Source organism: Leiobunum rupestre, chromosome 10 (assembly GCF_980474605.1).
Source record: "Leiobunum rupestre chromosome 10, qqLeiRupe1.1.hap1, whole genome shotgun sequence".
Lineage (NCBI taxonomy): Eukaryota > Metazoa > Arthropoda > Arachnida > Opiliones > Sclerosomatidae > Leiobunum > Leiobunum rupestre.
This window is the reverse complement of record NC_143393.1, coordinates 13,710,453-13,726,482: the sequence shown is the minus strand read 5'-3', so window position 1 is coordinate 13,726,482 and position 16,030 is coordinate 13,710,453. Positions and strand designations below refer to the sequence as shown.

At 36.3% G+C, this 16,030-nt stretch overlaps 1 protein-coding gene across 1 annotated transcript; it reads left to right on the top strand.

Annotated features, from left to right (window-relative positions):
* Window positions 1-13,629: 13,629 nt before the first annotated feature.
* On the top strand, window positions 13,630-15,502 carry LOC149924462 (uncharacterized). Its single transcript, XM_090161120.1, has 4 exons — window positions 13,630-13,745; window positions 13,819-13,914; window positions 14,508-14,595; window positions 14,671-15,502. The coding sequence occupies exons 1-4, from the start codon at window positions 13,719-13,721 to the stop codon at window positions 15,417-15,419; spliced, it is 960 nt and encodes a 319-aa protein (XP_090017246.1). The 5' UTR covers window positions 13,630-13,718; the 3' UTR covers window positions 15,420-15,502.
* Window positions 15,503-16,030: the final 528 nt, after the last annotated feature.

Below are 16,030 nucleotides of genomic sequence, written 5' to 3'. Positions count from 1 at the left end.
ACAGCTAACCATATAATTTGAGGGAGTCCCGTGGACTATTTACCCCCTTCTAAAGACAATTTTTTAGGAGTCCCGTGATTTTTTTCAGGGGTTTTTGACGCGTGGACTGCCGCTATTTACAAGCCTATGCAGCGCCGGCCCTAGGGCGGTGCGAACGGTGCGACCGCACCGGGCGCCGTCATAGGTGGGGGCGCCGAAACGGGATCGGGACGACGGGACCAATACCTTTTGACCGCAAGACCGAAACGCCTGACCTCGCGCTGCCGCCTAAAAATATAATTTTGCACCCTAAGAAAATATCAAAGTAAACAAAATCAATAAAATATATTCTATTAACATATTATATTTAGCCATGCCCAACTATACAATCTATATTATTTCCATTCGTGTATTTTGCTTTACTATATTATTTCCATAGATATCTCATAAGTAACTAGAATGCTGCCATGTAACTGGCAAATGGGCCAAACGCCGTGGCAGACGATAGCCAGATCTCAGCCAATCAGAGCTCAAAGAGTGGTTCTGCCAAGAATTTACTGTCACCAGAGAGAATGACGTCACCTATCTCCCGCTATTGTAGCGGATCCAAGGAGGATTATTATCCTCCTTGGCGGAACCACTCTACGGCCTCTCATTGGCTGAAGGTTCAAGGCGAACTGGCGTCAAGCTCGGCCGTAGGCGGCAGCATTCTAGTTACCTATGAGATTTCTATGATTATTTCCCTTCCAAGTTCCACGTGCACGAAGTAATCTCGATTCGATTTCGTTGGGAAATTAATCGGTATATAATATCAAATTCTCGATAAAGCAGAACCAACGACGTAGTAAATAAGAATAAACCGGATTTCGTTGTATTTGAAGCAAATTATTTGTTGTATTTGAAGCAAATTATTTGTTGTATTTGAAGCAAATTATTTGTTGTATTTGAAGCAAATTATTTGTTGTATTTGAAGCAAATTATTTGTTGTGAAATTAGTTAATATGTCAATTTAGAACGGTATTCTAGAACTCTAGACGAAAGGCCCTTATGAAAGTTTCTAGTTGTGTAACAAACTTTCACAGAAGCAGTCAAGTTTTCAGCAGAAGACAATTTCAGGTACTGTGTGTCAGTATCTAACTTATTAGTAATTAGTAATGAAATAAATACTAAACTTTTAACGTTAGTTTTGCCAAAATATAAGTTATATTATATAACGAAAGGTAATAGTTAGGAACAATAATAGTCCTGTAATCCTGTTTTTTTAAGAAGGACTATTACTATGATAATAATAATTTTATGCACTTATTGAGCCCTGAAACACGAAATATACAAACATAAGAAAACAATATGAACGAAAGTGACATACAATATGGGTATACAGTGTGTCAGAATTTATAGCCCGACGTACCTAGTAACAAAGACCATACCACCGGAGGTCTATAATCATAGTGCCCTACGCCAGCGTCCACCTAGCCCGGACGGGTGACAAATCCAGCATCTGTAGCACCTTTGACGCAAGCCACTTAACCCAGCAGAAGGTACAGCAATGGGCGGACCAATTCCCACTTCGCACACAGCAGTGGGATTAAGAGTGGATGCTGTAGCAACTCCAGCCGACACCCTACCTACGGCAGTAAGTAGTCAAACCCTTTGGAGAGAGCTCCTAAAGGGGAACGACGAGCACACAGCAGTCCAAGTAACCCGGCACAGCTGGAACCGGAGATCCCCAAAAGGCCGGAAAACAGGACCGCCGTGCCCTCATACGGAGGCCCATCGCCCCACAGCAGGCTACCCAATCCGCCGAGGCGGCCAGTTTGCACGGACCCTCTCCGTTAGTCTGAGCCGAAGCTCAGAATCCAGCCCAAACCCGTCCGAAGTCGGAGGTGGAGATAGGACCATTTGATCGGAGCTAACATCTCCCAGTACGCCACCACCCTTATGGGTTACAAGATTCGGACCCTGACTCCCCGGGAAAGCCACCAGTTATTGCACACTCCGACCCGTTAAGGGCCAATATGGGTATACAGCAGATTATATAGATATATATATATATATACATTTTTTTGTTTTTATTTTTTTTACCAGCCACAAAACTTATCAAGGCGGGTCTTGAACGCTGGGGCTGAGGATTTAACTTTCACAAATGTCGGGAGCTGATTCCAATCATTTACAACCCGTTGAGTGAAAACACACGGCGTTGCGCGCTATTACAGCGCTTTTTGACAATTGTGGGGGCTTTGGGCCCAGACCATTTGACCTAAAAAAATTCATTATATTGGACATTGTAGAGACCATGAATAATTTTGAATGTCTCCAAGAGATCATTTCTTGCCTGTCCTTAAGGGACATTAAATTTAAGCGTTTAAGGCACTCTTCGTAAGAAAGAGTACGCATACCATTAACCAATTTCGTGGCTTTTTGTGTACTCTCTCGATGTGCTCAATATCTTTGACTAGATGGGGCGACCAAATACTCGAGCAGTATTCGAGATGAGGGCGAATATATACAAATGTTGTAAAATAGTGTAAACGACTTAACACTGAAATGCGAAAAGGAACGGTGTAGTAAACAGAGAGCGCGCATAACACGAGCAGCTCCAAACATACGGCCACTGAGCATAACCCCAAGATCACGGACTACAGTTCGAGCCTCAATCAGCCTACCACCCAAACGGTACCCGAAAGAGGGGTTTTTATCCCCACAATGCAGTTCCATTGACTTAGAGGCGTTGAAACCCACGCTTTTGGAAGACACCCATTGCTCAAGAGCTTGGATGCCATTCTGTAGGCACGTCGAGTCACCCAGTGAAGAAATTTGGCGGCCTATTTTGTTGTCGTCTGCAAATAGTTTCAGAAAAGACTCCTTGACAACCTGGGGCATGCCATTGATGAAGATGACAAAGAGAGTTGGACCCAAAACCGAACCCTGGGGTCACCGCTGGTCACCTCACACCAAGAAGAACGTGCACCCCCCCAAAACAACCCGCTGAGTGCAACCAGTCAAGAATTCAGAAATCCAATGTACAATCGTAGAGGGGACCTCTAAAAGCTCCAGTTTACGAATAAGTAGAAAATGTGGCACCGTGTCGAAAGCTTTCCGCAGGTCCAAATAAATTAAATAAAACGAGTCACCACCATCAAGACATCGAGTGACCGCCGCAAGAGTGGACAACATATTAGTGAAACAAGATCGCCGTAACAGGAAACCATGTTGATCTTTAGAGAAGAACGATCGACCCTCGAGGAAAGACACCAAAGTATCTCGAACATTTGTCTCCAAATGCTTACAAGGGATACAGGTGAGACTAATGCCTCTAAAATTATCATAGGCACAGGAGCCAGGGGTTTTACGGATAGCACGGATGTTCGCGTGTCTCCACAACCCAGGAAGGCTACCCAGTGAGATAGAGCGCGTATAAAGCGAGAGTAAAGGCGAGGCTAAAATCGAAGCGCCCTCGCGTAGCAGCCGAGGGTGAACATTATCTGGACCCGGAGATTTAGCAACCGATAGCCGTTGTAGCTAGCGTCTAACAGTGGTGTACGTGACTGTACGTCAAACGGAAGTCCAGCGGAGTGAAATCGCTAGGAGGCGAAGTAAATTGAGAAAATAAATCTTCTAAATACACAGCTTCCAAATGAGGCTCCACAGTGAAAATAAATTAAAAAAATCACGAATATACGACCGCATAGGGGGGGGGGGGCGCCACAATGGGATCTCGCACCACCAGAAAAACTTGCTGGGGCCGCTACTGCGCCTATGATCTAGCGTCTGCTATTATCAAATTAGAGAAAAATGAATAAATCATGGCATCGTAATTGCTGTGTTACCATTGAAGAAACACAGAACACTGTAAAATTAAATTCAAAAATTAGTTTCTATTTCATACATGATAACCCTCTAATTTTGCCTAATTGTGTATCATAAAAAGTGCTACCAGCTGCGAAATGCTAACAACGCGTCTGCTAGTATGCTATACCATAAGTGTATAATATTTTTACATAAGTGTGACACTTCCTATTCTTCACATTCAAATATTTTACTGACAAGGAGAGTACCCGAGATGTTGATTGCCTATTTTGTTCAAAGTCGGGCGTAATGTAGACCTATATCAGTTATGAACTTTCCCAAAAGGAGACGTTGCACTACCGATTGATTTGCCATGGCAACCGTAAATGTTTTTGACCACTTAAAACAAAAATAATTTTTTTTCCTTATTTTACCCCGAAATTGTTCCAATTTTCCCAAACTTGATGAAATTTACGTAAATGTGGTCCAAATTACCCATTTCGTGATTTTCAAATTGCTTAAAAATTTTCGTAGCTAAGAGCCTAAGACCTTGTGAAACCGAGAAAATCCCATGCTTTTTAAATGGAGATTTTTTTGTTTTAAGTGATCAAAAACATTTTCGGTTTCTATGGCAAATCGAATGGGTAGTGCAACGTCTCCTTTCGGTAAATTTCATATCTCATATAAGTCTATATTACTCCCGACTTTGAACAAAATCGGCAATAAACACCTCGGGTACTCTCCTTGTGAGACCTATTCACAAGACAGACTGCATTACGAGCTTCGTCGCAGTTTTGTGTCCGCTTGCTAACGAGTCACATGTAGCCTTTGACAGCGCCTCACTAGTGGGAGATTTTCTACTTGTGATGACGTCACTTCGTTACTATCGCTCAGTAAAATATTCCCCAAAGTGACAAACTTATGGAACAATATTATAGACTTATGTTACCACTTAACAAACTTGATTACCGACTTTCTGACCACAACCAATTGAGTTCGTAGCAATAGTTTAAAATCGAACATATAAACCAATTGACATGAATCATAAGCCAAAACCCCATCCTTAAATTTGAATCAGCTGTCTGCAGCGCTCCTACCGAGATTATTGCGAAACGTTTCCACCCAAATAGAAACGCCGAAAAAGTTGTGTTGAGATAAAGATAGGCAGGTGTTAAATCTTTTCAATATCGTACACCGTGGCGCTGCATTCGGCGTGGCTCTGAAAGACCCAAAGCAGCAATCTAGATTCGGGTCCATTAGTTTATTTGTCCAAGGTTTAATGCCCTTTTCAAGGTAAAATTTGATTTCATAAACTTAACAGTACGAGTTAAGTCTGAATACGGCGACGGGATCGGCTACGCTGTACGTGAAAGTAATAGGTATAGCCAATTGTTTGTGTTCTGCGCGAAACAAATCTGTAGGGTGCCCAAAATAAGAACGAACCACTTCGTGTGTGGTATTCACCACGCATTTAGGATGGCAAAAACGTCAAATTTACTTACTTGTGGAATTTCTCCCCCCCCCCCTCCCGAAAAAGAACTTGAGGATAAAAACAATCCGGGCGAAATAAAGTGTATAATATTCTTCATCGTAAATGGCTAGTCGTCTAGCGACCGAAAATCTCGAAAAAATAAGCCAGCTGTCCATCAAAAAGACGGGTCAGATTTTGTTGAGAAAAACCTCGACTTTACTGATTTGGATATTATCAAGGATAATTTATAAATATCCTAATACTATTTTTGCACTACAGAGTATTATTTCTTCGTAGGATTTAGTAAAATTTAATTAAATAGGAGGCAACAAACACAGCACCCTACGCAAGGATAACGCAAGCCGTCAAAAGTCGTCAATTTTCTTGAGTACATTTTTCATTGGTTAGACGCTTTAGCACCGGCTGCCGTCGGAAGGGGAAAATTTTGAAATTGTCTCCCCCCCTGCCCGTAAAACGTTCAGGGTAAAGGCTCGTCTAATGAAATTTGTACACAACACTGCGTTAGCGAGTTTAAAGGCTAGCTGCGTTCTCCTTGCGTTTGTTGCTCCTAGTTAATTACTAACCCTCCCCCCAAACTTTCAAAACATTTTTTATTCCCTTTAGTGAAGAGAGGTTAAACACCAGACGTTATCTACGGGAACGTCAAGAGTACCACAGTGCTTTTCGTGACGTTTCGTCAATTTACCTTGGCAGTACTGTTAAGGCAATTCGAACTTGCCGTTCAAGGTTTTACGCGGGCTTTGTTTTCTGTCTCAATTTTTAGAAATTCCAAATGTTTATTTCTGTTTTCTAGTGGTCAAAACGCATTATAACCCAAAAATTACGAAAATAATCTACAGAAACGCATTTTGTTTTACCAAAAATGTAACAGTAGGCTTCTTCACCCTAAAAATAGAAATATCATTAGTTCCCTAAAACTGACGTCTACATTTTGCCTACCTGTAAATAAATATATTATTGTACTTTCAATGCTCCTTAAATAAGTGGTTTTTCTAATCAGTTTTTAACCCCAAAATATAAAACTGTCACGGCTACCGGCAGCGGCGGCGATCGCCAAAAATTCATGTGAGGGCCTAGCTGGGTCATTTTGTTTATCCAAAAATTAATATACTTAAAACTTAAGCAAGGAAATTTTTATAAAATTAGCGAATAAGTAGATTAGTCCATTATCAAAAGGGATAAAAAAGCTAAACCCTAAACAAATTTGAAGAAATTTAAAAACCTACAAATAGCTCGTACCAATAGGCTTTCGAGCAAAAAAAGACGGGAAACTCGGAGCAAATAGATCTTCGAGTGAAAAACTAAATATAAATTCAGGGTTTAGTTTTATTATCCCTTTTCATAATGAACTAATCTACTTATTCGCCAATATGCCTATTTGTATAACCAAGGAAAAAGCGCCAGTGACGAAACTCCGAATGAAGAAACTCGGTCTTTTGGCTAAGATCAAAGTGTAGTATCTTTTATATAGCGGATATACCTAATTATTAAATTAATTCAATTAATTAAAGTTGTTTTGCCGACCGTAACCGTCGAAAACCACAGCAGTCAGGGTACCACGAGAGAGTTAACCAAATGTGGTCGTGTATCTTGTATATAGCGGATATACCTAATTATTAAATTAATTAAAGTTGTTTTGCCGACCGTAACCACAAAAAAAATGTGGTGGACCTAAGTTGAAAACTGTAGATTCCTATAGCGGACAAACATATATACAAACACTCATCTTTATATATTAAAAGATTTTTTGAAAAAGTGTTCTTTCTAAAATCTCCTTCGACAATGAATTTATTGTTAACCAAATTTAAGTCGATGTCTTCAGAAAAATCTGTGTACATGGCTAGATCACTTTATTGCCGTAACGTAAGATAATTGGGTAAAACAGGGTACACGACGAGGCGATTTTCTGTTTGGACGAATCTATCGAAATCAATTTTACGCTTATTATTTATTATAATTATATTATTATTAATTAATTATAATAATTTATAATTATTTTATTATAATTGGGTAAAACAGGGTACACGACGAGGTGGTTTTCTGTTTGGACGAATCTATCGAAATCAATTTTACGCTTATTATTTATTCTAATTATAATTTATTATAATTATATTATTATTAATCAATTTTACGCTTATTCCATCATAATGAACACTTCAGGGTTCTTACAAAATTTCCGGAATTAAATTCCCTGACATTTCCATGTTTTCCCAGACCAATTTGCCAAATTTTCCCTGACCATTTTTGTAGAATAAATGAATGGTTTGAGGTAAAATCTTGAAAAATATTTATTTGACTGATTATTTTGGGGTCATTTTAAAATTCCCTTACCTTTTTAGACCATTTTAAAATTCCTTGACTTTTCCCTAACGTTAATTTTGGAATCATTTTCAAATTCCCTGACCTTTTGGAACCATTTTCAAATTCTCTGACTTTTCCCTGACCTTTTGGAACCATTTTCAAATTCCCTGACTTTTCCCTGACATTTTGGAAACATTTTAAAATTTCCTGACTTTTCCCTGACATTTTGGAAACATTTTCAAATTCCCTGACCTTTCCTTGACCTTTTGGAATCATTTTCAAATTCGCTGACCTTTCCTTGACCTTTTGGAATCATTTTCAAATTCCCTGACTTTTCCTTGACCTTTTGGAATCATTTTCAAATTCCCTGACCTTTCCTTGACCTTTTGGAATCATTTTCAAATTCCCTGACTTTTCCCTGACATTTTGGAAACATTTTAAAATTTCCTGACTTTTCCTTGACTTTTTGGAATCATTTTCAAATTCCCCGACTTTTCCCTGACATTTTGGAAACATTTTCAAATTCCCTGACCTTTCCTTGACCTTTTGGAATCATTTTCAAATTCCCTGACCTTTCCTTGACCTTTTGGAATCATTTTCAAATTCCCTGACTTTTCCTTGACCTTTTGGAATCATTTTCAAATTCCCTGACCTTTCCTTGACCTTTTGGAATCATTTTCAAATTCCCTGACTTTTCCCTGACATTTTGGAAACATTTTAAAATTTCCTGACTTTTCCTTGACCTTTTGGAATCATTTTCAAATTCCCTGACTTTTCCCTGACATTTTGGAAACATTTTGAAATTCACTGACTTTGACTTGACATTTTGGAATAATTTTCAAATTCCCTGACTTTTCCTTGACCTTTTGGAATCATTTTCAAATTCCCTGACTTTTCCTTGACATTTGGGAATCATTTTGAAATTCCCTGACTTTTCCCTGACATTTTGGAAACATTTTCAAATTCCCTGACTTTTCCAGGTTTTCCATGTCATGTACGAACCCTGTTACTCGCATCTTCAATATCAAAATAACTTCTGTAAAAAGACGTAATTCGGATGAGATTAAAGGCGGCGAGGTTAGAATTTTTTCCCTGATTGCTAAGTATCCTCAATTTTATTTCTGTGGCGGGCTCGGCCCTCATAGGTTTTTCCCTGTGGTGGCTAGTGCCGGTTCGAAATATGATGCCCACGGATAGTCATTATCCCTAAGTTTAAATAAATATATAAAACCGTAGAGGTCGGGGACGGTTAATCATTAGCCATGTTTAAATTGATATTTTTCGGGGAAAAAATGTAAACAAAGAAATTTACCGGTTAATATTTCGGAAAATGATTAAAAAAACATGTATTATTCGTCAAATTTGAGCTTTTTATCGAAAAAACGTCGTTTTTCCGTTTAATTTTACAAATTTATCAAAAAATTAATCGAATAATACAGAAATATAAATTACTTGATCAAAACATTTTACGAATAATTTTGAGAGCTTTATCTATTGAATAAAAGTTAACCATCCCCGACCTCTACAAAACCGCAATGGGATCGGACAGACAAAAACCGCGACAGCGACGAGCAGTGCCAAAACGCACGCGGGTTGAGCTAGAACTGGCAGGCGAATCAAAGCTCGTTACGGGGCCCCACAAGATGATTGACCCTTGTTTGACCTTCGCTGGCTGACTGCGGCTTAAGTCAAAATCGCTTCTTTTACGCTTACCGAATAAAGTTTCTTGATGTTTTAATCTCTACGGGATTCTCTGGAAGCTTTCCTCACGGGCCTAATCTAAAACGTCTTGTTTTCAGATGCCCGGTCGAAGCGTCGGCGGCCCGATTGATACATCGCTTTCATTAACGGAAGGATTTGCCCCCAGCAGTTTCATTACGATAGAATTCCTCGACAGACCACCGAAGCCCTTTGCGCAAATATACCGTCTTTATCTCGTGTTTGTTCCACAAAAGAATAACAACTGTTTGGGACCCTGGATCCATATTCAACCCTTAGAAGTTGAAAGAACGAAGTCAAACAATGCTCTAACTAAAGTTTAGTTTCATGTTTTAGGTTATATATTTCGGTCTATTGTTTTAGCTTAATGTTTTAGGTTATATATTTCGGTCTATTGTTTTAGCTTAATGTTTTAGGTTATATATTTCGGTCTATTGTTTTAGCTTAATGTTTTAGGTTATATATTTCGGTCTATTGTTTTAGCTTAATGTTTTAGGTTATATATTTCGGTCTATTGTTTTAGCTTAATGTTTTAGGTTATATATTTCGGTCTATTGTTTTAGCTTAATGTTTTAGGTTATATATTTCGGTCTATTGTTTTAGCTTAATGTTTTAGGTTATATATTTCGGTCTATTGTTTTAGCTTAATGTTTTAGGTTATATATTTCGGTCTATTGTTTTAGCTTAATGTTTTAGGTTATATATTTCGGTCTATTGTTTTAGCTTAATGTTTTAGGTTATATATTTCGGTCTATTGTTTTAGCTTAATGTTTTAGGTTATATATTTCGGTCTATTGTTTTAGCTTAATGTTTTAGGTTATATATTTCGGTCTATTGTTTTAGCTTAATGTTTTAGGTTATATATTTCGGTCTATTGTTTTAGCTTAATGTTTTAGGTTATATATTTCGGTCTATTGTTTTAGCTTAATGTTTTAGGTTATATATTTCGGTCTATTGTTTTAGCTTAATGTTTTAGGTTATATATTTCGGTCTATTGTTTTAGCTTAATGTTTTAGGTTATATATTTCGGTCTATTGTTTTAGCTTAATGTTTTAGGTTATATATTTCGGTCTATTGTTTTAGCTTAATGTTTTAGGTTATATATTTCGGTCTATTGTTTTAGCTTAATGTTTTAGGTTATATATTTCGGTCTATTGTTTTAGCTTAATGTTTTAGGTTATATATTTCGGTCTATTGTTTTAGCTTAATGTTTTAGGTTATATATTTCGGTCTATTGTTTTAGCTTAATGTTTTAGGTTATATATTTCGGTCTATTGTTTTAGCTTAATGTTTTAGGTTATATATTTCGGTCTATTGTTTTAGCTTAATGTTTTAGGTTATATATTTCGGTCTATTGTTTTAGCTTAATGTTTTAGGTTATATATTTCGGTCTATTGTTTTAGCTTAATGTTTTAGGTTATATATTTCGGTCTATTGTTTTAGCTTAATGTTTTAGGTTATATATTTCGGTCTATTGTTTTAGCTTAATGTTTTAGGTTATATATTTCGGTCTATTGTTTTAGCTTAATGTTTTAGGTTATATATTTCGGTCTATTGTTTTAGCTTAATGTTTTAGGTTATATATTTCGGTCTATTGTTTTAGCTTAATGTTTTAGGTTATATATTTCGGTCTATTGTTTTAGCTTAATGTTTTAGGTTATATATTTCGGTCTATTGTTTTAGCTTAATGTTTTAGGTTATATATTTCGGTCTATTGTTTTAGCTTAATGTTTTAGGTTATATATTTCGGTCTATTGTTTTAGCTTAATGTTTTAGGTTATATATTTCGGTCTATTGTTTTAGCTTAATGTTTTAGGTTATATATTTCGGTCTATTGTTTTAGCTTAATGTTTTAGGTTATATATTTCGGTCTATTGTTTTAGCTTAATGTTTTAGGTTATATATTTCGGTCTATTGTTTTAGCTTAATGTTTTAGGTTATATATTTCGGTCTATTGTTTTAGCTTAATGTTTTAGGTTATATATTTCGGTCTATTGTTTTAGCTTAATGTTTTAGGTTATATATTTCGGTCTATTGTTTTAGCTTAATGTTTTAGGTTATATATTTCGGTCTATTGTTTTAGCTTAATGTTTTAGGTTATATATTTCGGTCTATTGTTTTAGCTTAATGTTTTAGGTTATATATTTCGGTCTATTGTTTTAGCTTAATGTTTTAGGTTATATATTTCGGTCTATTGTTTTAGCTTAATGTTTTAGGTTATATATTTCGGTCTATTGTTTTAGCTTAATGTTTTAGGTTATATATTTCGGTCTATTGTTTTAGCTTAATGTTTTAGGTTATATATTTCGGTCTATTGTTTTAGCTTAATGTTTTAGGTTATATATTTCGGTCTATTGTTTTAGCTTAATGTTTTAGGTTATATATTTCGGTCTATTGTTTTAGCTTAATGTTTTAGGTTATATATTTCGGTCTATTGTTTTAGCTTAATGTTTTAGGTTATATATTTCGGTCTATTGTTTTAGCTTAATGTTTTAGGTTATATATTTCGGTCTATTGTTTTAGCTTAATGTTTTAGGTTATATATTTCGGTCTATTGTTTTAGCTTAATGTTTTAGGTTATATATTTCGGTCTATTGTTTTAGGTTATATATTTCAGTCTATTGTTTTAGCTTAATGTTTTAGGTTATATATTTCGGTCTATTGTTTTAGCTTAATGTTTTAGGTTATATATTTCGGTCTATTGTTTTAGGTTATATATTTCAGTCTATTGTTTTAGCTTAATGTTTTAGGTTATATATTTCGGTCTATTGTTTTAGCTTAATGTTTTAGGTTATATATTTCGGTCTATTGTTTTAGGTTATATATTTCAGTCTATTGTTTTAGCTTAATGTTTTAGGTTATATATTTCGATCTATTGTTTTAGGTTATATATTTCAGTCTATTGTTTTAGGTTAGATATTTCAGTCTATTGTTTTAGGTTATATATTTCAGTCTATTGTTTTATGTTATATATTTCAGTCTATTGTTTTAGGTTATATATTTCAGTCTATTGTTTTAGGTTATATATTTCAGACTATTGTTTTAGGTTATATATTTCAGTCTATTGTTTTAGGTTATATATTTCAGTCTATTGTTTTAGCTTAATGTTTTGGCTTAATGTTTTGGCTAGTGTTTTAGCTTAATGTTTTAGTTTAATGTTTTGGCTAGTGTTTTAGCTTCATGTTTTAGTTTAATGTTTTAGCTTTATGTTTTATCTTAAAGTTTTAGCTTTATGTTTTATCTTAAAGTTTTAGCTTTATGTTTTATCTTAAAGTTTTAGCTTAATGTTTTAGTTTAATGTTTTAGCTTTATGTTTTAGCTTAATGTTTTAGCTTAATGTTTTAGTTTAAGGTTCTAGTTTAAGGTTCTAGTTTAACATTTTGCGTTACTTATTTACAGTTAGGAATCAACTTCTACGTAAAATATTCCTCACCAGAGTACTAATTTTAATTAGCTTGTATATCAAATTTCTCCAGTCGTTGTTTATTTTTCGGAAAAATAAAAAAAATTAAACATAAATTCCTTTTTAAAGGTTATCGATATAAAATGTCTAATATCAGTAAACATACTACAAAACAATAATAGTGTTACATTGTTAATCAGTTTAAACTAGAATAGAGGTTTAGTTTTACTTGTAGATTCGAAGAAATTAGGCGAAAATACCGCTTTATTTAAATTTGTAAACAATATATTAGACTAATCATGGAATTAAAACTTTTTTTTATTTTTTTCGGAAAAGTACGGAATATTTTCCGAAAAAAAGACCTCGGTCATTTTCCGGAAAATTTTCCGACTTACAACACTATTTGAAATAATGGTTACTTTAAATAAATTACAAATTTCTGGATGTATTAAAACAAAAACTAAAAAGTGAATAAAAAAAATTGTTCAAAACCAATTCGAGTTTAATTTTAATTACACGTTCCATTTTAGAGGCCTAAATGGTTACTTATCGCGTAAGAAATGCTTTATAAACTTCTGATATCAGTCGCAACGTCAGGGCTCCGGTCTATCCGTATTGAACCACCCGTGATTGAACGCGAAACACACCCCGTGAAGACGAAACTCGCGGGAGGGCTAGCTAAGCCAAAAAATTCAGCGCGTGCGAGGTGACGTCGAGCGCGCGTGGGGCACTCCCGGAGGTCGAAAGGAGTCGTCCCCCCTATCCCCCCCCCCCACCCCTGCAGCACGCGCGCGTAAGAGACGTTCCTAAGTTGCGGAGGGCGAAGAAACGAGGATTCCCGATTGGATAACGTCTACTATAGAATCCCCTCCGCCTCTCACAAGTCAGTCCACCTGAGATTTGTCTCTCAAGGTACGGTTTCACCAATTTACACTTGTTAGCCGGACGCCGTGGTGGAAAGGCGCGTTTCAGCGTGCTCTATGATCTCAACTAGAGGACAAATATCACGATTTAGTGCCAAATTATTAGTGTTCAATAATGGAAGTGACAAATCCTAATAGAAGAGTGAGTTTCCTCGGCGATTTTTGGTTTTGTTTGCTGAAATTGAAACGAGTTTAATGTGATTTGTTTTTGGAAGGTTTCGAAGCCGTTGATGGAGAAGCGAAGAAGGGCTAGAATTAATCAGAGTTTAGCCGAATTAAAATTGCTAATTATGAACGATATCAAGTCAGAGGTATGACTCTTAAAATTGGACGCAATTTAAAATTATTTCTAGACATTGATTATTTTGGAAAAATTATTGCGCGTTACGAGGCTAAAAAATATAGCTCGCAAATTGTCCATTTGGAAGTTGTTAAGCTAGCTTATTTCAGGCTGACGGGGTTGGTCGTTTTTAATCATCATAATAATCAGATAGGCTAATATCCATGAAACCACCTTAGGCGACTTTTGATGACATTAATTCAGGCGGCCTGGTTATAGTATATTCCTAGAAACTATCGCTACCTTAGAGCAAGATTCAAGCGAGTCTGAGAACCCCTATTTGAGAAAAAGCAGTTTTAAGTTCGAAATCTAGCATAATAACAATGATAATCTAATAATGAAAATTGATAAAAATAGTGAAAATATATATTTAAAATTTTGTACTGAGTTACCTTAATTTAAAAACACTCAGGGATTCTTAATTTGAATTTCTTTCAATAGTCACGTATCTCGACTTACTTGACTTTTGCTCTCAGTTAGCGCTATATATTAATTCTTATTTTGTATCGAAATTCCGTTTAAAGATGTCAAAATTTATTTTAACCAAAGCTCCATTTTTTGAAGACGCCAAGACATTCCAAACTGGAAAAAGCCGATATTCTTGAAATGACAGTGAAACATTTAAAGGAATTGCACAAGCATAAACGAATAGGTAAGACCAATTGCCCACTCAAAAATCTCTCAACAATCCGAATTAAAATGAACGTACGTTTGTTAAAACGCGTAGCGTCCATACTAACTCGAGAAACGGTAAGGGACAAGTTCAGAGCGGGTTACGAAGAATGCATCCACGAGATTGAAAATTTCTTCGCGTCCTTCGAACGGCCAACTTCAACGACCAGCCTCAACGATCAAAACAACAACAATAACAACAACCACCGTCGTAAAGAACGATACTTTCATTCGAACAGATCGAATGAAACCCGACAACGAATTTTACGATTCTTAGGAGACAAACTCGAGCGAATGACCGTCGAAAATTTGAAAAAATCGACGTCGGACCCGGGTTCGGATACGGACACTTCGCCGTGTCCCGACCGTCCGGGAACCGCCGACTCACCCAGTTCCCGTTCGTGCTTTTGCAGTCGCGTCGGTTCGCTAAGACTATTGTTAGTGCCGTCCGAATACGGGCACCGGGATTGCGACGTTATCGGCGTCTCCTCGACCAATGAAATTGGAGAATCGCGCTCCAAATCGCCGCGTCCGTCCAGACCGGATAGTTCCATGTCCGCGAACAGCGCCGGGTTTTCGTCGCTGGTGAGTTCCTCTTCGCATTCCACGGACGACAACAGCAGCAACTGTTGTAGTAGTTCCGACGAAAGCGAGCAACGCGCCAAGGAAAAAACTGATACAGTACGAACTACGCCGCCCCGTTCCAACGAACAAATCGAGTCCAGTGCCATAACGGATCATTACGACGTTCCGGAGCAACCGCGTCAAATGCTTTATAGCGACCCCCCGTGGAGACCCTGGTGAGACCCCCGTGCCATACAATTTACAAAATAAAAGCTCAACTATTCACACTTTTATAGCGTCGTACGATTTTTAATTTTATACCGAACAATAAATACCAAGTGCCTTATAAATTATTTTGTATTTTTTTTAGAATATTCTTTATTATATAACGGAATAAATATTTAAAATATTATTACGACTTTCTTTGAATATTACCGCTCTACAAATACAAACGATTCAAATATCTAACCAAATTCTGGAGGCGCAAGTAGTGGATTTATAAAACCAATTTCAACTTTAAGGGGGAAGACTATAGTGGCCATTGTCTACTTCCGCGCTATTTCAAGCTAAACTCTTTTAATTTTGTATTTTAACTTATAAAATTTTTATTTCAGTGTAAAACAGCCTCTTGTTTAGTGACTAAAATAATTTTTAAAATTTTAAATTTCAAAATAATTAAGTTATTACGTTTTAATTCGGACCCCGGAGCTAAACAAGTTGGGCAAGCGCCCAAACTAACCTTTAGTTAGGACCTTATATCTCGTTAACTATTAATATTAGAATTATCAAAATTATTTTAAGCACTAGAGGAAGGTTCAGCCTAATCAGAAAAATATAATTCAATTATGTAA

Bases quoted from the DNA above. Each gene is read 5' to 3' on its own strand.
- LOC149924462 (XM_090161120.1), top strand. From the start codon at position 13,719: ATGGAAGTGACAAATCCTAATAGAAGA. The intron at 13,915-14,507 runs GTATGACTCTTA...CATTTTTTGAAG, and splicing joins TGAACGATATCAAGTCAGAG to ACGCCAAGACATTCCAAACT. The intron at 14,596-14,670 runs GTAAGACCAATT...TAAAACGCGTAG, and splicing joins GCACAAGCATAAACGAATAG to CGTCCATACTAACTCGAGAA.